Raw genomic sequence first — 15,988 nt, 5'->3', positions numbered from 1 at the left:
AGTGTTAAATATTATTTATATTCGGGCCCACTCAAATCTTTCAGTACAAATCCTTTTATTGGAATATTTGTAAAACTAACCAGTAGCAAATATCTAACAAAAAGTGACTACACATGAAAGAACACAATTTTGGGATATATACCTAACAAGAGCTGATATATCTTAAATCAGCCCTTTAATTTTCTTTTGCTGAGGTAACTGTAGCATCCTCTGCTCTGCTTATCTGTTCAGTTCACACCTATGTGAACAGTGTATTTCATTAAAGGATGAATGTGGGTCTGTGAGTACAGATTGGGAAGGAGAGTGCTCCTGCACTCATGTCCTGCTTGTGGGTTCCTATAAGCAACTGGTTGGCTACTCTGCGAGCTGAATGTTGGACTAGATGGGCCCTGAGTCTGATACAACATGGTTCCTGTGTTCTTAACGGAAACAAACAGTTAACATAGTACTAGTTTCAGTTTTACTTCAACATTAGCAATTATGAGTGAATATGTCATACATAAGTCAGGTCCAGACTGATCCAGGAAACAGTTGCACTCTGCACAGGAGAGGTTGCCATACCTTATTTCTCACTTCCATGATGAACAGCCAGGAAGGGGTGGAAACTAGGAATGGATTTTGTGGGAAATGACAGTGTGCCTATTTGCCCATGGGCTGCAAATATGCCTAGAAGCACACTGTTCATTTTAGTAGTAAGCATATGTCCACTTCCCCTAGCCACCATTTTTCAGCTGGCTCCAGCTGGTAGAATTCCTGACTCTAGTAAAAAGTGAAGCCTTTTAAGAACTGTTTGTAGAACTTTTGGATATTTGCTTTTGGTTTCACTTTTGTTTTTGTGTGTTGTGTTGTATTTTCCCTTTGCCACTAGTTTTATGTTGCTATTTTAATTATTGTTTATATTTTATATTTACTTCTACAGTGTCCAGAGAATTCGAGTTTTTGTCAGTGTAAAACATGAAATAAGCCAAGCGTGGGCAGGAACTGCCTTATTTAAGTGACTAGAAGCAATTTATAATAGCCCCAGTGTAACTCATGATGTCATACTGAAAGATAAGCAAATATATGTGCACATAAGTATTTCCTTTAAGCACATAAGATCCTTGCTGGCTTAAATCAAAGTCTATCTAGTCTAGTATGCTGTTTTCCACAGTGTCCAAGTCCAACCAGATCTTCCATGAGTGTGGAAGCAGACCATGAATGCAATAATCCTCCGCTAGTTTGGTGGTAGGTTTTATTAGTAGACCTATGGAGATTAATTGGTTCTTATTGTTATCTTTTCAGGTTTTTAATACATACTCTAATGAAGACTATGACAGGAGAAATGATGAGGTCGATCCAGTGGCTGCATCAGCAGAGTATGAACTGGAAAAACGTGTAGAGAAGCTTGAGCTTTTCCCAGTAGAACTTGAAAAAGGTAATGCAATCTACAAGTGCTTTGCTGCAGGACTTTTGAAATATATAAAGGACTGCTCAGACATATAGTAGAATTATAGCACTTTCCTAAAATGATTCCCTATGCATCCCTGTTAGGAAGAACTTTCTGTAGAATGACAGTGTGTAGATTTTAAGCTTTTTCAGCATATTTATCATAAGCTAAAATTTTGTGGAAATTTTTACTCAAATTGAGAAAGAATAGGACCAGCAATATTGTTTAAGTTGGAAAATTTTTGATCCAATGCCCTTCTCTTTGCTTATCTGCTTCTCAGATGAAGATGGTCTTGGCATCAGCATTATTGGAATGGGAGTTGGAGCAGACGCAGGCCTTGAAAAACTGGGCATATTTGTCAAAACAGTAACAGAAGGTGGAGCAGCAGAAAGAGATGGCAGGTGAGTAAACATTCAGTATGCAATTATGATCATGATTGTGATTGTTTTAAAATACAAATTCTGGGCATATTTTGGGCATGTTTTTATCTGAAAACTTGGAGACACATCCAGATTCCTAGCATGGATTTCTAAAATGTAAAAACTACTCAAACTTTGAATAGTCCTCAACATTTGTCACATATTGTTGTTGTTTGATAAACTGCTATATTAAATGAATGGTAAATAAGCTAGCCCTAAGACAGGAACAGAATGACAAGTGTGCATTGTTCAGGAGTGACCCTTTTGGCTTCACCACACATCTGGATTTTAGTACAGGCCTGAAGTCTATGCTGAGATTCAATCAGATAGGCCTTTTATCCGAACAGTCAACAATGTTCTTATGATGCAAAGGCTTCAAAGTGATTATCTCAGACTCCAGGATTGGATGAAAGCATGCTGGAGTATGCATTATCAGATATCACAGATAGCATCATGTCTGGAGACCAATGATGAATGAAAGGATATCACATGGGTCTAGAAAGAGAGGGCAAGACCCAAGGTGAAGTAGCTTAGAATTCACTGATTACATCATAAGAGTATCAAAACAGTTAGGCTATTTTCCCATAATAACCAGAAGAGTTTTACTGAATCTATAGCAAACAATGATTGTACATTGTCAGTGAATTATTGAGGCCCAATGTTTATACAGATACCTAGATATAAATGAATATACTAAATTGTAAGGCTGTGAAATACTTCTTTATTCAGGAGTGAAACAGAACAGATCTGTGAGATACCAGGCAACCTTACCCTCCTGCAAATCACCTAGTTGAAATGTTCTCCAGTCTCAGTAAACTGCAGCCCAAGGGAATAAAAGGAACATGGTCTTGGTCACCAGAAGTGCATCCCCCATGAATCTGTGAACTGTGTGTTCTTATGTTCCCCCTTTCCAAATCTGTATATGTGTGTACATCGTGAAAAGCTACTGGGGAATGGGAGGCCTACGTGGCCCCCATATCCCCCATCCAACCCTCCCTTTCATGCTGGTGGAAGTCTGTTGGGTGGCCAAGCAGGAGTAACACCTTGTAAAGGAGACTGGACAAGGATATGGGAGGCATGTATAGACCTCCTAATAGATCATCACATGATGTACATGTCTACATGTGTGCCTGTGGAAAGGGAAAGGGGATCCTCACTGCATTGGTTTTATGTCTAGAGTGGACTAGAATTATGTCCCAGTTGTGTGCTTTTCACAGAGAACAGGATGAATGTTAAGAACTCTTATGCAAAAACGCATAATGATTTTCATTTTTGTAATGAAAGAAAGTAATTATGCCCATGTTCTGACTAATACAATGAAACATGAAATTTAATTTCTTATGTTAAAGACCTGTCTCTGTAACTTTTATATAAAGCACAACCATGGACTGTATTCAATTCACTCCTGAATAAATGCCTCCCTGTATCAGCAAGGATTGCAGATTTACAGAAAATTCCAGCTATCTGGCTAAAGATAAAATGCAGAAAAAAAATCTTTTTAAAGCATTGACTCTCTTAAAGTGCTTCACCCCTCTCCCCCAACAGTAGCAGTATAATTAGATTTTAGCTGCCTAGGCGTACTTGGATACGAAAATATCTTCCTTATTCAGTGCCTACAAAAAAAAAACAATCATGGTAGAAGAAATGATGCCAATCTACCCAATGATTTCCAAAAATGAGTCAAACAGGAGGAAGGCATTAACAAGTAGGAAAGCAGAACTGAAAATAACTCCTTGAAATTCAATTCTGAATTAATAGTTTTTCAGGGACCGTTTTTTGTCTTCAGGTTCTTTTCAAGTATTTTCAGTGTTTAAAGTGAATTATATTTTATGACACAGTTTGGAAAAAGCCTAAATAATATTCTTATACTCTTGTTTTAACTTTTATATTTAAAGACACACACACACAAACACACTAACCAGCCCAGAAAATGTTGGGCACAAACCGGTGAGAAACTCTACTGCCCAGATGTTTCATGAGTGCACTGTATATACTTTTTGTTGCTGCTATTCATTTCACTGGGGTTTGCAGAAGAGACTTTCCTGGTATATTGTGCCCAATAACCTTAATATATTAACAGTTAGGAATCTCATTTCTTTTGTACAATAATTTGGGAAATGAAGTGGTAAAAAGGAAGTTGACAAGGAAGATCAAATACCTCCTTTTGTAACTGGAAAAACGTGTCTCGTTCTGATAGTTCTTGAAACATGTTTGCCTATTGAAGAACTGATTTTCAAAATATTAGATAAAAATGAGCTACCTAGAATTGTGTGTGCATAAACTTATGGATACTGTACATCAGGAGCTAATAGGACAACGCTAACAAGCTGCCCCAAGATGTTTGTAGTGGGCAGATTAGAAAAGTTTTTAGTAAGTAAATAAATAAATAAATAACCTACTTATGCAATCACTTATTTTCCATGCAAACAATTTGTTCAATGAATAACAAAAACAGATTCCGTGTGATGGAATATGCTGCATCAGGAGTGGATAAGAGAAAACCTATTTTGAAAATTAATGCCAAATGTATGGATCTGCATAAAAATAGTGCAACCATATTCCCTTGGAAGGTAGTAACCATAAGATGCATGACTTCATACATTTGTAAAACATACATATGTTCATAGGATAGGCAGCATCTTATTATAGAGCACCTGGCCTCAAAAAATTAAAAGATGAAGATTACTTCCCAACTGGAAAGGAAAACAATGGAGATGAGAGAATGAAGCAGCATAAACAACATGGATTACAGTTACTTGTTTGTCTGCTGATTTTTGTTACACAAAATTATAGGGTTCAAAGGCACATGAAAGTCATCCAGTCTAGCTCCCTTCCCTGAGGCAAGATTGTGCACAAATTAACCCCCTTACAGATGAACCACAGTAACCAGATTATACAGTACCAGAAGCAATGATAGGAGTGAATAAGGCACACCCTGCCACATGCAAGCAGTAGTTTAATAAAACAGCTAAAACCAAGTGACTTTACAGTTTTGGAGGCATATGGAATATAAATGTAATAGCCAGCTCTATTTTACAGTCTTTGGTTTGATTGACATAAGGTTCCCAAGTACAGAGCTGGTTATGTGGTTATTGCAATTATCACATTTAAAAATAGTTGTCTCTTTAGATTTCTGGTTATTTCATCTCAGCCAACTAGGTTGATTTCTGACCTAGAAGAAGGAAGTTTAATGAAGTATGTCATAAGGGGAAAATTTGCCATTCGCTCCCGTTGACACTTGTGCTTAATGGAAAGCCTCTTTCCAGAGGGTCAGGGAACTTGCCTGGAGAGAATGTGGTTTGGTGATTCAGGCATGGTTTGGGGCAATTCCCCTACTGTCTTCAGAGGTCCCAGGAAGGATTATGTAGAAACAGTGGGTTGGGAAACTGTCCTCCTATTAAATTCCTGTAGGGCATAATCCTATGCAAGTCTAGATAGAAAAGCTTTCTGTCTAAAGTAGCATAGGGTTGTGCTTAAATTAACATATTAGGATCTAGGCTTCCATTCCATAAGGTTATTGATATTATTGTTATTACGGCATTTAATAATAAAACTCGTGACAAATGAAGTAAGTTGACATTTTGTTTTTGGTGCTCTTAAACATAATCTTTGGGATTGACAAACCAGACCATGGGAGAAAATTCATTTTGGAGGACATTTTAAAGGGCTTGAAGATTATTCCCCAGAATACAAGCAGCTACTGAGTTGATTTAATGACTTGTATCGCATAAATTTGCTGAACATACGATTCTGGCATACTTGCTCTGGATACTAATGTTCAAGAAAGACTGCTTTTTAAAAATACTTTGATTAGAATACCAAGTAAGAGAACTAGTGTAGCAGAGCAAGGGAACTGTGAATCTGGTTTGACTCTCACCCCTGCTGTGAGCTCACCAGGTGGCTTTAGGCAAGCCTCTGATACAGTTTGTATGATCACCTCTGATCTGGTTTGCTTAAGTCATGGTGGTCTGTGGCACTGCAGAATACGAATCTCTTCCTTTACTGTTTTAACAGTCACGTAATACAGTGTAGTTTAATATTACCTTTAATGCAAGCGTGCAGCATGCAACCCGAAATTTGTTTGGGTCTCCCTATGTACAGATCTTGACATGGGGCTTTCTCAGAGCTTGTTCTGCAGCAACTACCAACAGCTGAAGTGACAGGCCACTTTTTTTCTTTGCAACAGCTTGTTGTGGCAAGTAGTTAAAAGAAGACCCTGGCTGCATTGTATTGTTCCTATTTTTGTAAATAGCTCTTTTTTACAGTGCTCACCATCTATAATATAGGAGCTCAGGTCTATTTTGATTATAAGTAACTTGGGTGAAGACTGTGTTACTATCCTGTACATTTTTGGCATGTCTTTTGCATTATTAGTACTTAGTTCATAATTGAGCAAGTGCAAAATGAATGTTTAATCCTGGTGTAAACCAGGAAAGATATTATTTTACAAATTTATTCTGTATGCTTGCTGCACAAAAGAAAACTTTCGTATTAACTACAGTATCCAGAATCCAGAAAGTTCCGCCTTTCATTTAAAATCACAATGATCTCAGGTCTTATCTTCATTCTTCTCATTTCATCTTCCTTGCTCATTAGTATGATCATGTTCTGCCCCTTCCTTTCTCTCTGTGTGCTGGTTCATTTTAAAATCACACCATGTTCATTTATATAAATTCCACTTCCTATTTTTAAAGCCTTCCACTCTGCTCTTTTGCTTATGTTTTCTTTTTAAATTTCTCTTCAGAAACTTTCCTTAGAACCTTGTACCAGAATTTACACTTAATGGGTTGTATGCAAAGTCAGTCCTTCTTAGGGCTTTCCCTCTGAAAATAATGGGTCTTAAATTAAAGTAGCATTAGATGGAACCCAGTGTCTCATGCTTCTGTCCATGCTTCTGTCCGTTTTCTTTGCCTCCCAATATTTGCATAATCCAGTTCATCCTCTTCAAGAAACACACCAAGCTATATTTTTCTTTTGTGCTGTCTTTCCTTATCTTTTCCTCACATTTAGTAAGCTGCTTAGACTGTGAGCAAGGTTTTGTTCTTATTAATTCTTTGCTTCCATACTGTGGAATGCTTTGCTTTCTTAAGTCATAGTAATTGTCATTGTTATCACCAGCTGTAGTGAAAAACTGAAGATGTAAAAGAGCTCTTTTAGTCATGTCCAGTGGGATTTGTCACTTTGCCTTGCACAAAAAGTCTCTTCAAAGTCTCTTGCACAAAAAGTTGCTTCAAATGTGACTTGCCATGTGGAACAGAGAATTGCATGGATGCCTGGAATGGGTTGTACTGCCCAGCCACAAGCAGTTCAGTGACAAAATTGTACAAACCAGAGGGAAGCTGGGTAAGACGCTTTGCGAATAAGGATGCAACTGAATACCATATAGTGTTCTGCTTCCTCTGCTGCCCCACCATACAGAAACACTTTTTTGTGGTTTTTGACCCTTGGTTCTTGCCTACATGCACAAAAGCAGAATTTGGATTTTTATTTATTTATTTGTTTGTTTGTTTCAGGGATAGAGAAGTTGTGGTCCTTCAGATGTTATCAGAGGTTATTGATCCGTCAGCCCAGCCTGTGTACTCAAGAGTCAAGAATGATGGCAGCTGTAGTCCAGTGACATCTGGAGGGCCACAAAATCCCCATCCCTGATTTAATGGTCCAGAGTTCATACACCTATATTTAGGAAGTGGCAGAAGTAGAACATTTTGTATTCTGACTCCCCATCATAACAAGAGGGAAAGCTAGTTCAAAAATGTGTGTCTTGAATTCAGAAGGTAATTTCTGCCCTGAAACAATGTAGCTGCACTCCATGCATCTTAAGTAGATTACAAGATGTATACATTTGTAACTGAATAAGTTATTTATTCCTTCTAATTTGCATTTTTAACAAAAGGTTGCTGCTGGCTTTTTAATCTGTTTCTTGAACATCTATCACTTAGATTTTGTCCATTCTTTTTATTCTCCCTGAAAGGATCCAAGTAAACGACCAAATTGTAGAAGTAGATGGGATCAGTCTGGTCGGTGTCACACAAAATTTTGCTGCGACTGTTCTCAGAAATACCAAAGGAAAAGTCAGGTAACTTTGCAACATCCTTATGGAGAACTTTTAAAATCTGGTACACTTGCAATATTGTCTGATAATTCAAATGCTGGATTGTAAGTAGACAGATTGAAAACACATTTATGATCACAGCTGTCTTAGTCACAGTAGATCACGTCCATCAATGAGAAGGCTCAAGGGGAGGAAAATAATCAAGGGGAGCCCAGCGGTTTCTCAGAGGTCTTTTTCCATGAAGTTGAATTCAGATGGGTGCCATCTGCATCCATTTGATTTGAGAATGCTGGGCATAATTCGGTTGGTTGTTACTTTCTATTGTCAGATGTGCTTAATATAAGGATCTCTCATTTCTGCTTTTTTCCTTTTAGGAGACTCACATTTCTGTAAGCTCCTAGGCTGTCATTTGTAGTCATCTTAAGAATGCAGAGCTTTCTCAGTAAAACCAACTGCATAAGTTAGTGTCAGAATTAGGTAGTAATATTCAAAAGCCAGTTTGCATATTTTTACAAAAATTCTTATCCCAGAAATGCATACTTTGATTAAAGGTTCTTATACCCTAATTTTATGAATGGTGATACTGCATGTTATTTATTCTGGTATAGCCTTCTATGTGCATTTCCTTTATCATCTAACAGCCACTTGAGTCCCCATATATTACTGGCATAATTTGACACATAGTAAAACATAGAAACTTGTGGGCTTAATGGACAAGGGAGCTGTTTCTTGCTCTTTTGAACTTCTTAGTTTAAACTTCAAGTTTATTTATTTATTTAAAATAACTTTACCTACATTTCTGTTTTAAAAAGCCTTCAAGTGTTTTACAAGAAAACTCCATCTCTCCTGGACTTAAAAAAGCCTTGCCCAGTCTAGACAACCCTATCAGCAAAATCCTACATTCAAGTAGAAGACACAAAGAACAATAACATGGATCATTCATTTATTTGTTAACCCTCACAAACTGATGGGTTTAGAGTAGTTTACAACCATGTCGTCTGTATCCAAAGCCCTATTCAGATATAAGGGTCACACATACAGCATCAATACTTACGTCCTTGCTAATACCCTCTTGATTCTGACCTTGATAATAGAGCTGCAAGGTCCAAACAGGAATTCTGCTTAGATTAATTTGATTGCAAATATAGTTTCCCAATGTGAGCAAGTGTCTTGCTAAAACTGACACCTTGAAAAGGACTCAAAGGTCTGGATAGTCCATCAAATGCTCAAGAAAATAGCCAAGAGAATCAAACCAGTCTGCTCCCAAAAAGTCGGCACCGTATGAGTTTGCCTGTGGAGCAAGGTGCCAGCACAGGAAAGATTCTATTCTCAGATGTCACTTACCTGATGCTAGAAAATGGGCCTTTGCAGAAAGTGACCTCAGTGAATGAGCAGTTTCATATGTTACAACTTAGAATTTATTGTAACTGGGAGGGAACCAGCTGCCAATAAAGATCTTTTAGCACTAGTGAAATAAGTTATATTTGATAAACCTTAGTGAATAACCTGGCTGCTATATTTTGGACTAGATGTTGTTTTTAGATGGACAGCGTCATGAACAGCACTTTGCAGTAGTCTAGACTGGTTACCTAGGCAGGACTATTTTAAGTCCAGGAGAGATGCAGTTTTATTGTAAACTACTTAAGGTTGTGAGGGTATGTTCAGCTACATTTCATGCAGCTGTACTTCATAAAATGTGTGGGAAAAGTAAATGCCTTCAGTGAAAGCATCTCTCAGCTTTGGAAGGTAAATTTTCTCCCTTGGCAATAATTTTTATGTCTAGTATTTTTAGCTGAAACATGAGCATTTATGGCACTTTCAGATATCTGTGCAAGCAGGATTTGAAATGCAGGAATTGATGTTTGCTACTGAAATGGTTAAAAAAGAAAGATGGATTGAAAATAAAACAGCAAGGATAATAATGCTACTAAATAAATAAATTGTGTGCCCACATTTCATATGTTGCATGCACTTCTGGTTTCCAAAGTTATTGCCTAGCAGGAGAAGACAATTAAAATGATTGGGACAGTGGAGTTGAAGGGTTTGTTTGTTTGTTTAACAAAAATAACCATAGGGTATGGGAATGTCAGAGTTTTAAAAATCTTAGTGAGGGGACTAAACAGAAAAGAGAGGGAGGTATTTTCTAATTCCCCCACTCCCAAACTCTAAATATACTGTCATCAAATAAAATTGTTTGGCAGGCGATTCAGGACAACCAAAGGGAAGCCCTTTATTACAGGATGTATAATTAGTTTTGGACTGTACTGCTATGCTGTGATGATTGCCATGAGCTTAGGTAGCCTTTATAAAGAGTATCATGGCACATTGGTCTATCAATACCCATATGCCATTATACCTTAATAGTACTTTCATGTTAAAAGGCAGTGTACTGCTCATTACCACACGCCTAAGAAAAACAGAATGGTTTTCCTTACTATTTGCTGTTTTTTGCTTCCTGGAGGAATCTGTCTAGTTATTGCAGCAGCAGAATATTTGCTTTGATGGATCTTTGATTTGGTCTAGCAGATTAATTCTAATAGTTTCATGCTTTCTGATTTGCAGCTTGGGCTTGTAAGATTCTGTGCTGATTCTTGGAGTAGTAAGTGTTTTGGCCTTCCAAGCTGAGCTACAAGAGTATTACAAAACAAAATAAAACAGCACAACACAAAACAGGATTATCTAAATTTCCAAGGAACGTGTCCATTGTTATTGTAACCTATAGGTTAGCTATATATAATAACACTGCACAGTGAACATTGTACTCAATGCTTTTTAACTCCACTCCAGTGTTCTAAGTCTTCACACTGCTTAATAGGCATAAAGTGACAACTATAAGTCAACTGTATAGCTGCAACCTCTTTATAGGAAAGGTGTTCTCTGAGGATCAATCTCCCTTGCCTTCACCCTGTTGGATTCAGTTACTCCCATAGCAATGCAGGTAATCAGAGGCCTTAGATTATGCTTAGGAAAATGTCTGGAATAACATTCCTTTCTTCTCCACAGCTGTAGCCAGTGGGGAGAGGTTGTTGGCACCTTAATTAATGCCATTAATGACATAAAATGTGTAGAAGTAAAGGTTTGCTCTTGGTGCAGTGCTTCTTGACCTTCAGGTTCCCACAATGTGCTGCCAGTGGAAATACAAAGTATTCCAGCATCATCACTGACTGGTGGTTGTGAAGATCAGCAAGCAGAAATTCTCCATATTTACTTTGATAGGCATGATCACCCAAGTATTGTGAATACCTACATTTCCATTTCCACTTGGCTCTGTAACCTGCAACATCAAATAAACTCTAAGTAATTTGTTTCTATTAGTACTATTTTCCATTTATATTTTAGAGATGTGTTTTGTGGGCACACTTAATTTCCAGTGTCATTGGTAATTGCCTCCTTAAATGTGCTTTCCTTTTTCTTCTTTACCAAACAGAGATCAAAGGCGTTTCATATATGAGAAATTATATTTGATAAATCATGCAGAAGAAAGTCTTAAAAGAAGTTAAATTGCAGCTTGCTTGTTTGATTTTTCTGTAGTAATTCAGTCAATATCACTTTGGAAAGCCTACATGGTACTACTGTTTAGTGTCTTTGATTCCTGCCAGGCTTCATGAGTGTTTTTGAGTGGTCGTGACAATGGAAGTCAGTGACCTAGAATAGATGCTTCGTTGTAGCTTCCAGATATAATATAGCTCAACTGTCTTCAGCTGACACAGTAAAGAAACAAAACTGTGGCTTTTACCTTCCCTATCCACTCTAGTTTTGTCACAGGAAACTGGCCCAACTTTCTGCATCAAAATATCTTTTCTCCTTTATATGTTAGGTAGAATTAATAAATAAAAGGCTTAGCCTGTTTAACTGGAAATGCTTTTCTTGCAGGCAGCAGCATTTCATACTTTTGAGGAAGATAAAAATTAATGGCATATCTCTTGGATTTCAACTAGGTTATTACAAATTTAAGGTGGTTTTCTGTAAATAGAAATATATTTACACTATATGATATGAGTGGTGAGCCACCATGTCCAGCTCTGTATGGCTTTCAGAGCTGGATATCCTGACCCCAGCATTCTTTCTGAGTTAATTTTCAGTACTGTTTTTGATTAATGCAAAGCTCCTGTGACAGATGGCTTTTGTTTCATCATTCTGCTTTCCATATTTGTTACAGATGTATTATCTCCTAATATAAAGAGTGCATTCTGCTGGTTCGGGTTATATAGTTTGGATTTATTCATTTCTATAAAATTTTCTGTAATAGAATTTATTCTAATTGAATTCATTCCTGAAAAGTGCAAAACATCATTCTATATACACATGTCTTTCCTCCTGCATCTTTGTCGGGTTCCAAATATCATCTGTATTTGTATAGTATTTAGTTAGGTTATTAATCATTAAGCAGACACTCTTCCAGGGCCCTTCATATAAACTGAGCTGTTCTGCCTCAGTATATTTTGTACAGGGTTGTTTAAGATAATCCAGCTTATCATTCTTCCTGAGGTTATCATTAAGTTTCCCCTGTTGTGCCATAAATCTCCTTCCCCATCAAACTATCTTCTGGTGGTTGCACAGAATGCTGTGCTTGCATTCTGCATCTTCTTTATATCAAGGACTTAACTGCTTTCCCCTGAAGCAGTCCTGTTTTCTGTTGCACCAAAATGCTCATTTAATGTGTTTCTTGTTGCCTTGCCAGCTATGAAATCAGAATTAGACCTCTTTCGAGCCCCATGTTTACAGGGCATCGTGCCTTTTAGAGATACCTGATATGCATGGCATTGACAATATCTCCCATAGATATAGTTGGAAATGACGTAGTTTAACCACAATTTAATGCTTAGTTTTTAAAAAGTATTGGAAGCCATTAAGAACTATCTCCAAATGCTCCATGTAGGTTTTCTTTTATTTGGGTGGCCTCTCTCTCTCTCTCTCACACACACACACACACACACGCACACTCACACTCTTTAATGTGTGCATTTGTCTTATTTAGCACATTCACTTTGGGACATACTCTTGCACAGCACCCATTCAGGTCAATAGGATTTACATAAGAACATTTGCTGGTGGACTCTGCCTTTGATCTTCATGTTCCTAAGAGTTTATTATACTTTCTGTCTCTCAATAACATCTTGCCATTACTAAAGTACATATCTAGTTCTAGTGAACCAATAATAAGTATATAATTAGCTGGGTTATTGAAATGTTCTTATTCTTTGGTGGCTACTCTTTCAGGCAGTGATTCAGAACATTAAGCATCTTTTATGCAAGCTTCTATCTGCATAATCAGACCTGGAATATATTTAAATATAGTAGAAATTTGTTCTCTACCAGTACAAATCTATATTTTGAGTGTAAGCTGCTTTAAAGTATTGTTTCTATTGATAGTCTGGAACAAATTGGTCTTCATTATTGAGGCCCCACAGTCAAGCAGGGCCAAATAGGTTTTTACATGTGAGGAAGAGGCTTCTGGAAGAGCAGCCCAGTCTGTTCACTTGAATGGGGCTCCAATGTGGATGTATCTGTTCTTAATTGTTTCAGTAAGAAACAATTTGAGTGAATATATGTTTTGAGAGACAGGGTGCATTCTCTAGTCATGCTGATGCATTCTGTCATTAAGTCTTGGTGAGCTGATCATTGATGGTATGCCCAACCGACAGTTGGGTTTTACCATGGGTTCTTTCCCCCACTTTCCCAGTCTCCAGGAGGACTGAGTTGTCTCCCATCCCTGCTGCAGTTACAAACTGTTTTTGGTTTGTGACATTACTTTCCCCTGAAAACTCTTGTCTCTTTTGCAACTCTCATTTTGACAACCATGGATAGGCCCCAGCAGCACCTTGGAGGGATGATCTGTGGTTGCCAAGCTAGGTTTGGTTTTAACAACTTAATTTTTGCAAACAATTTCTAAGAAATCAGAGTAGGCATTGGGAGCCAGCAAAGGCAGGATGCACTGAGAGCATTCCGTAGACAGACAGTAAAAAGGCGGTTGATGTAGCAGCAGAGCAAAGGATTACAGGATGGGAATTTTCCTGCAAGGTCCCCTGAACACCTGCTTGCAGTGGGGAGAGTGAGTGATTTGGGAACAAACCGTGACAAGGCTTCGAGACGTCTGCCGGCACCATTGTGAGTTACTCAGTGAACAGCCAGCCCACCATGACTCATTTGCAAGGTGGTTTTGCATGACACATGAACCTTCCCATTGTCTTCCTTGTTTTTTATCATGTGAAAAAGGTCTGGTCTCTCATTTGGCAGAACTGATTCAGTTAGTGGGAAGAGAAGCTGCACTTGGAGGCCTGAGGTGTAGAAGAAGGGAAGCGACTGAAAGTTAGTGAGGTTGTGCGTGCATATGTGCATGAGAGAGGGGGAGAGAGGAGGCTGAAGAAACAAATCAGGTTTCCATCTCCCCAGTGTGACTTTATGTTGTAGGATCTTGTTGACCTTTGAGGGACAGGTGTAGTACAAGTGAATATATTGACTGCCATGGATTTCCCCTAGTCTTGTATGTACCCTGTACCTAGTTATTTGGTCTCTGAGTTATTTCAGATGAGGTCAATTCAGATACTTATTTTTCGCATTTGGAAGCCCTCATCAAGGACTGTGCCTGTCCTGTATTGCATTCTTGCCTACTTCTCTCAGACTTCATGTCTGACAAATGACACAACAAAGGGGATGCTCTTGAGGTCTTGGTGTTGCAGATTTACACAGAATCTTAACTGCCCTTGAGGAATTCCAGCACTGGCCTCTCAGATCAAGCAGTCTATCCCATAGCATAGGAAAGTTTCTGAAATTAAGATCTGTGTCTCTCACTCCATGTTCCATGACAGCAAGGTAGGAGACATAAATTAAATAAACCTATGAAGTAATTTTCAAGAAAGTGACCCTCAGTAATTACTAGGTAGTCAGTACATGCAACTCTGTGATATGGTTGTATGTTAACTGCTTCTTCCCAGGTGCATTAGATTTCTGTTTCCATCATTCCCAGCAAGCATGACCAATTAACACCCAGGGGTGGCTGTGCCCATTGTTGTTGATGGGACTTGTAGTCTAACAGATTTGAGAGTGACAAGTTGGGGAAGGCTGCTGTAGAGAGCAGATACAGAAAATGTTTTTCTCTGTAAATTTCTACTAGCTTTCATAGCCTCTTAGTAAAATACAGTTCTCACTTTGAGTCATTTAAAAATCCTTCTTTGCACTTGTGATTTAACAGACTATTGATTGAATTACATGATGTTCCAGTATCCACAAGACTTGCAGCCTGGGTACATTTAGACCCATGTGCCTTCATGAAGGCAAAGGAAAGAAATTGTAGTAGCTATTCCCTCTAAGATAATCCAGGGACAATATAAATGTTCTCAAGAAAATACAGAGAAAATGGCTTTTCTGTAACATTTGCCTGTTAATTCATGCTGTTAAATAATGGGGGAATTATCTGAGCATTCTCGTTGTGGGCAACTAAAGGGTTGGTGGGGGTCCACAGGTTGCTTCAGGTACATGTCATTGCTTCCAGACCGGTACTAGGCTTTTGTTCCTCTGCTGTACTCTGCCCTCCACATGCTGCCTTGGGAACTGCTGCCCTTGGCCTTTGCATTGCACAGCTAGTGTGAAATACATTACAGGAGGATTCTCTTCAGATGGGGGTCCTTAGAAATGGTCCTCTGCTAGGTGTGTGTAGGGCTCCTTGCACGGCCCATTGGATCCAAGCCATAATATGTAATAGCATTTGCTCTGTCCTTTAAAATATCTTTTCTCCTTTGATTTGCTACATAAAGTCACAGATATCTAAGATAAGGGCTATCCTAAGGGCTATCCTACTCCTTTACATATTTATCCGTTTAAATTAAGCCCAAAGCATTTCTAAAGCATTAAGGGGAAGCATATGCATTCGTGTAATAACCTGGAGTGCAAAAATCCAAGTGTCCAATAAGAACCTAAAACTTGGTCTGAAGGCTAATATCTGGGTTTCTGAAAGGGGAAAAATACCATTGTATCTCTTCCCAGTGTGCCTCTTTTTGTAAGCCCAACTGTTGCTTCTTCCTGCTCTTACAGGGAGAACAGGACGTACCAACGAGAAGTTCCCTCCTCTCACTGGTACACTCAGTTCACCTA

General features: G+C 38.3%; 1 protein-coding gene across 1 annotated transcript in view; it reads left to right on the top strand.

The window, feature by feature from the left end:
- Window positions 1–15,988, top strand: part of PPP1R9A (protein phosphatase 1 regulatory subunit 9A) — a 145,767-nt gene that overhangs the window by 70,171 nt on the left and 59,608 nt on the right. The window contains exons 4-6 of the mRNA XM_044428439.1: window positions 1,282–1,414; window positions 1,707–1,827; window positions 7,817–7,921. Of these exons, the coding sequence (XP_044284374.1) occupies window positions 1,282–1,414; window positions 1,707–1,827; window positions 7,817–7,921 (359 nt within the window). The remainder of the gene's footprint in view (window positions 1–1,281; window positions 1,415–1,706; window positions 1,828–7,816; window positions 7,922–15,988) is intronic.

The sequence above is a fragment of the Varanus komodoensis genome, unplaced genomic scaffold (assembly GCF_004798865.1).
Source record: "Varanus komodoensis strain SLA01 unplaced genomic scaffold, ASM479886v1 scaffold2, whole genome shotgun sequence".
In the NCBI taxonomy this organism is placed as follows: Eukaryota; Metazoa; Chordata; class Lepidosauria; order Squamata; family Varanidae; genus Varanus; species Varanus komodoensis.
The sequence above is the reverse complement of the archived record's forward strand: the minus strand, read 5'-3'. Positions and strand labels throughout refer to the sequence as shown.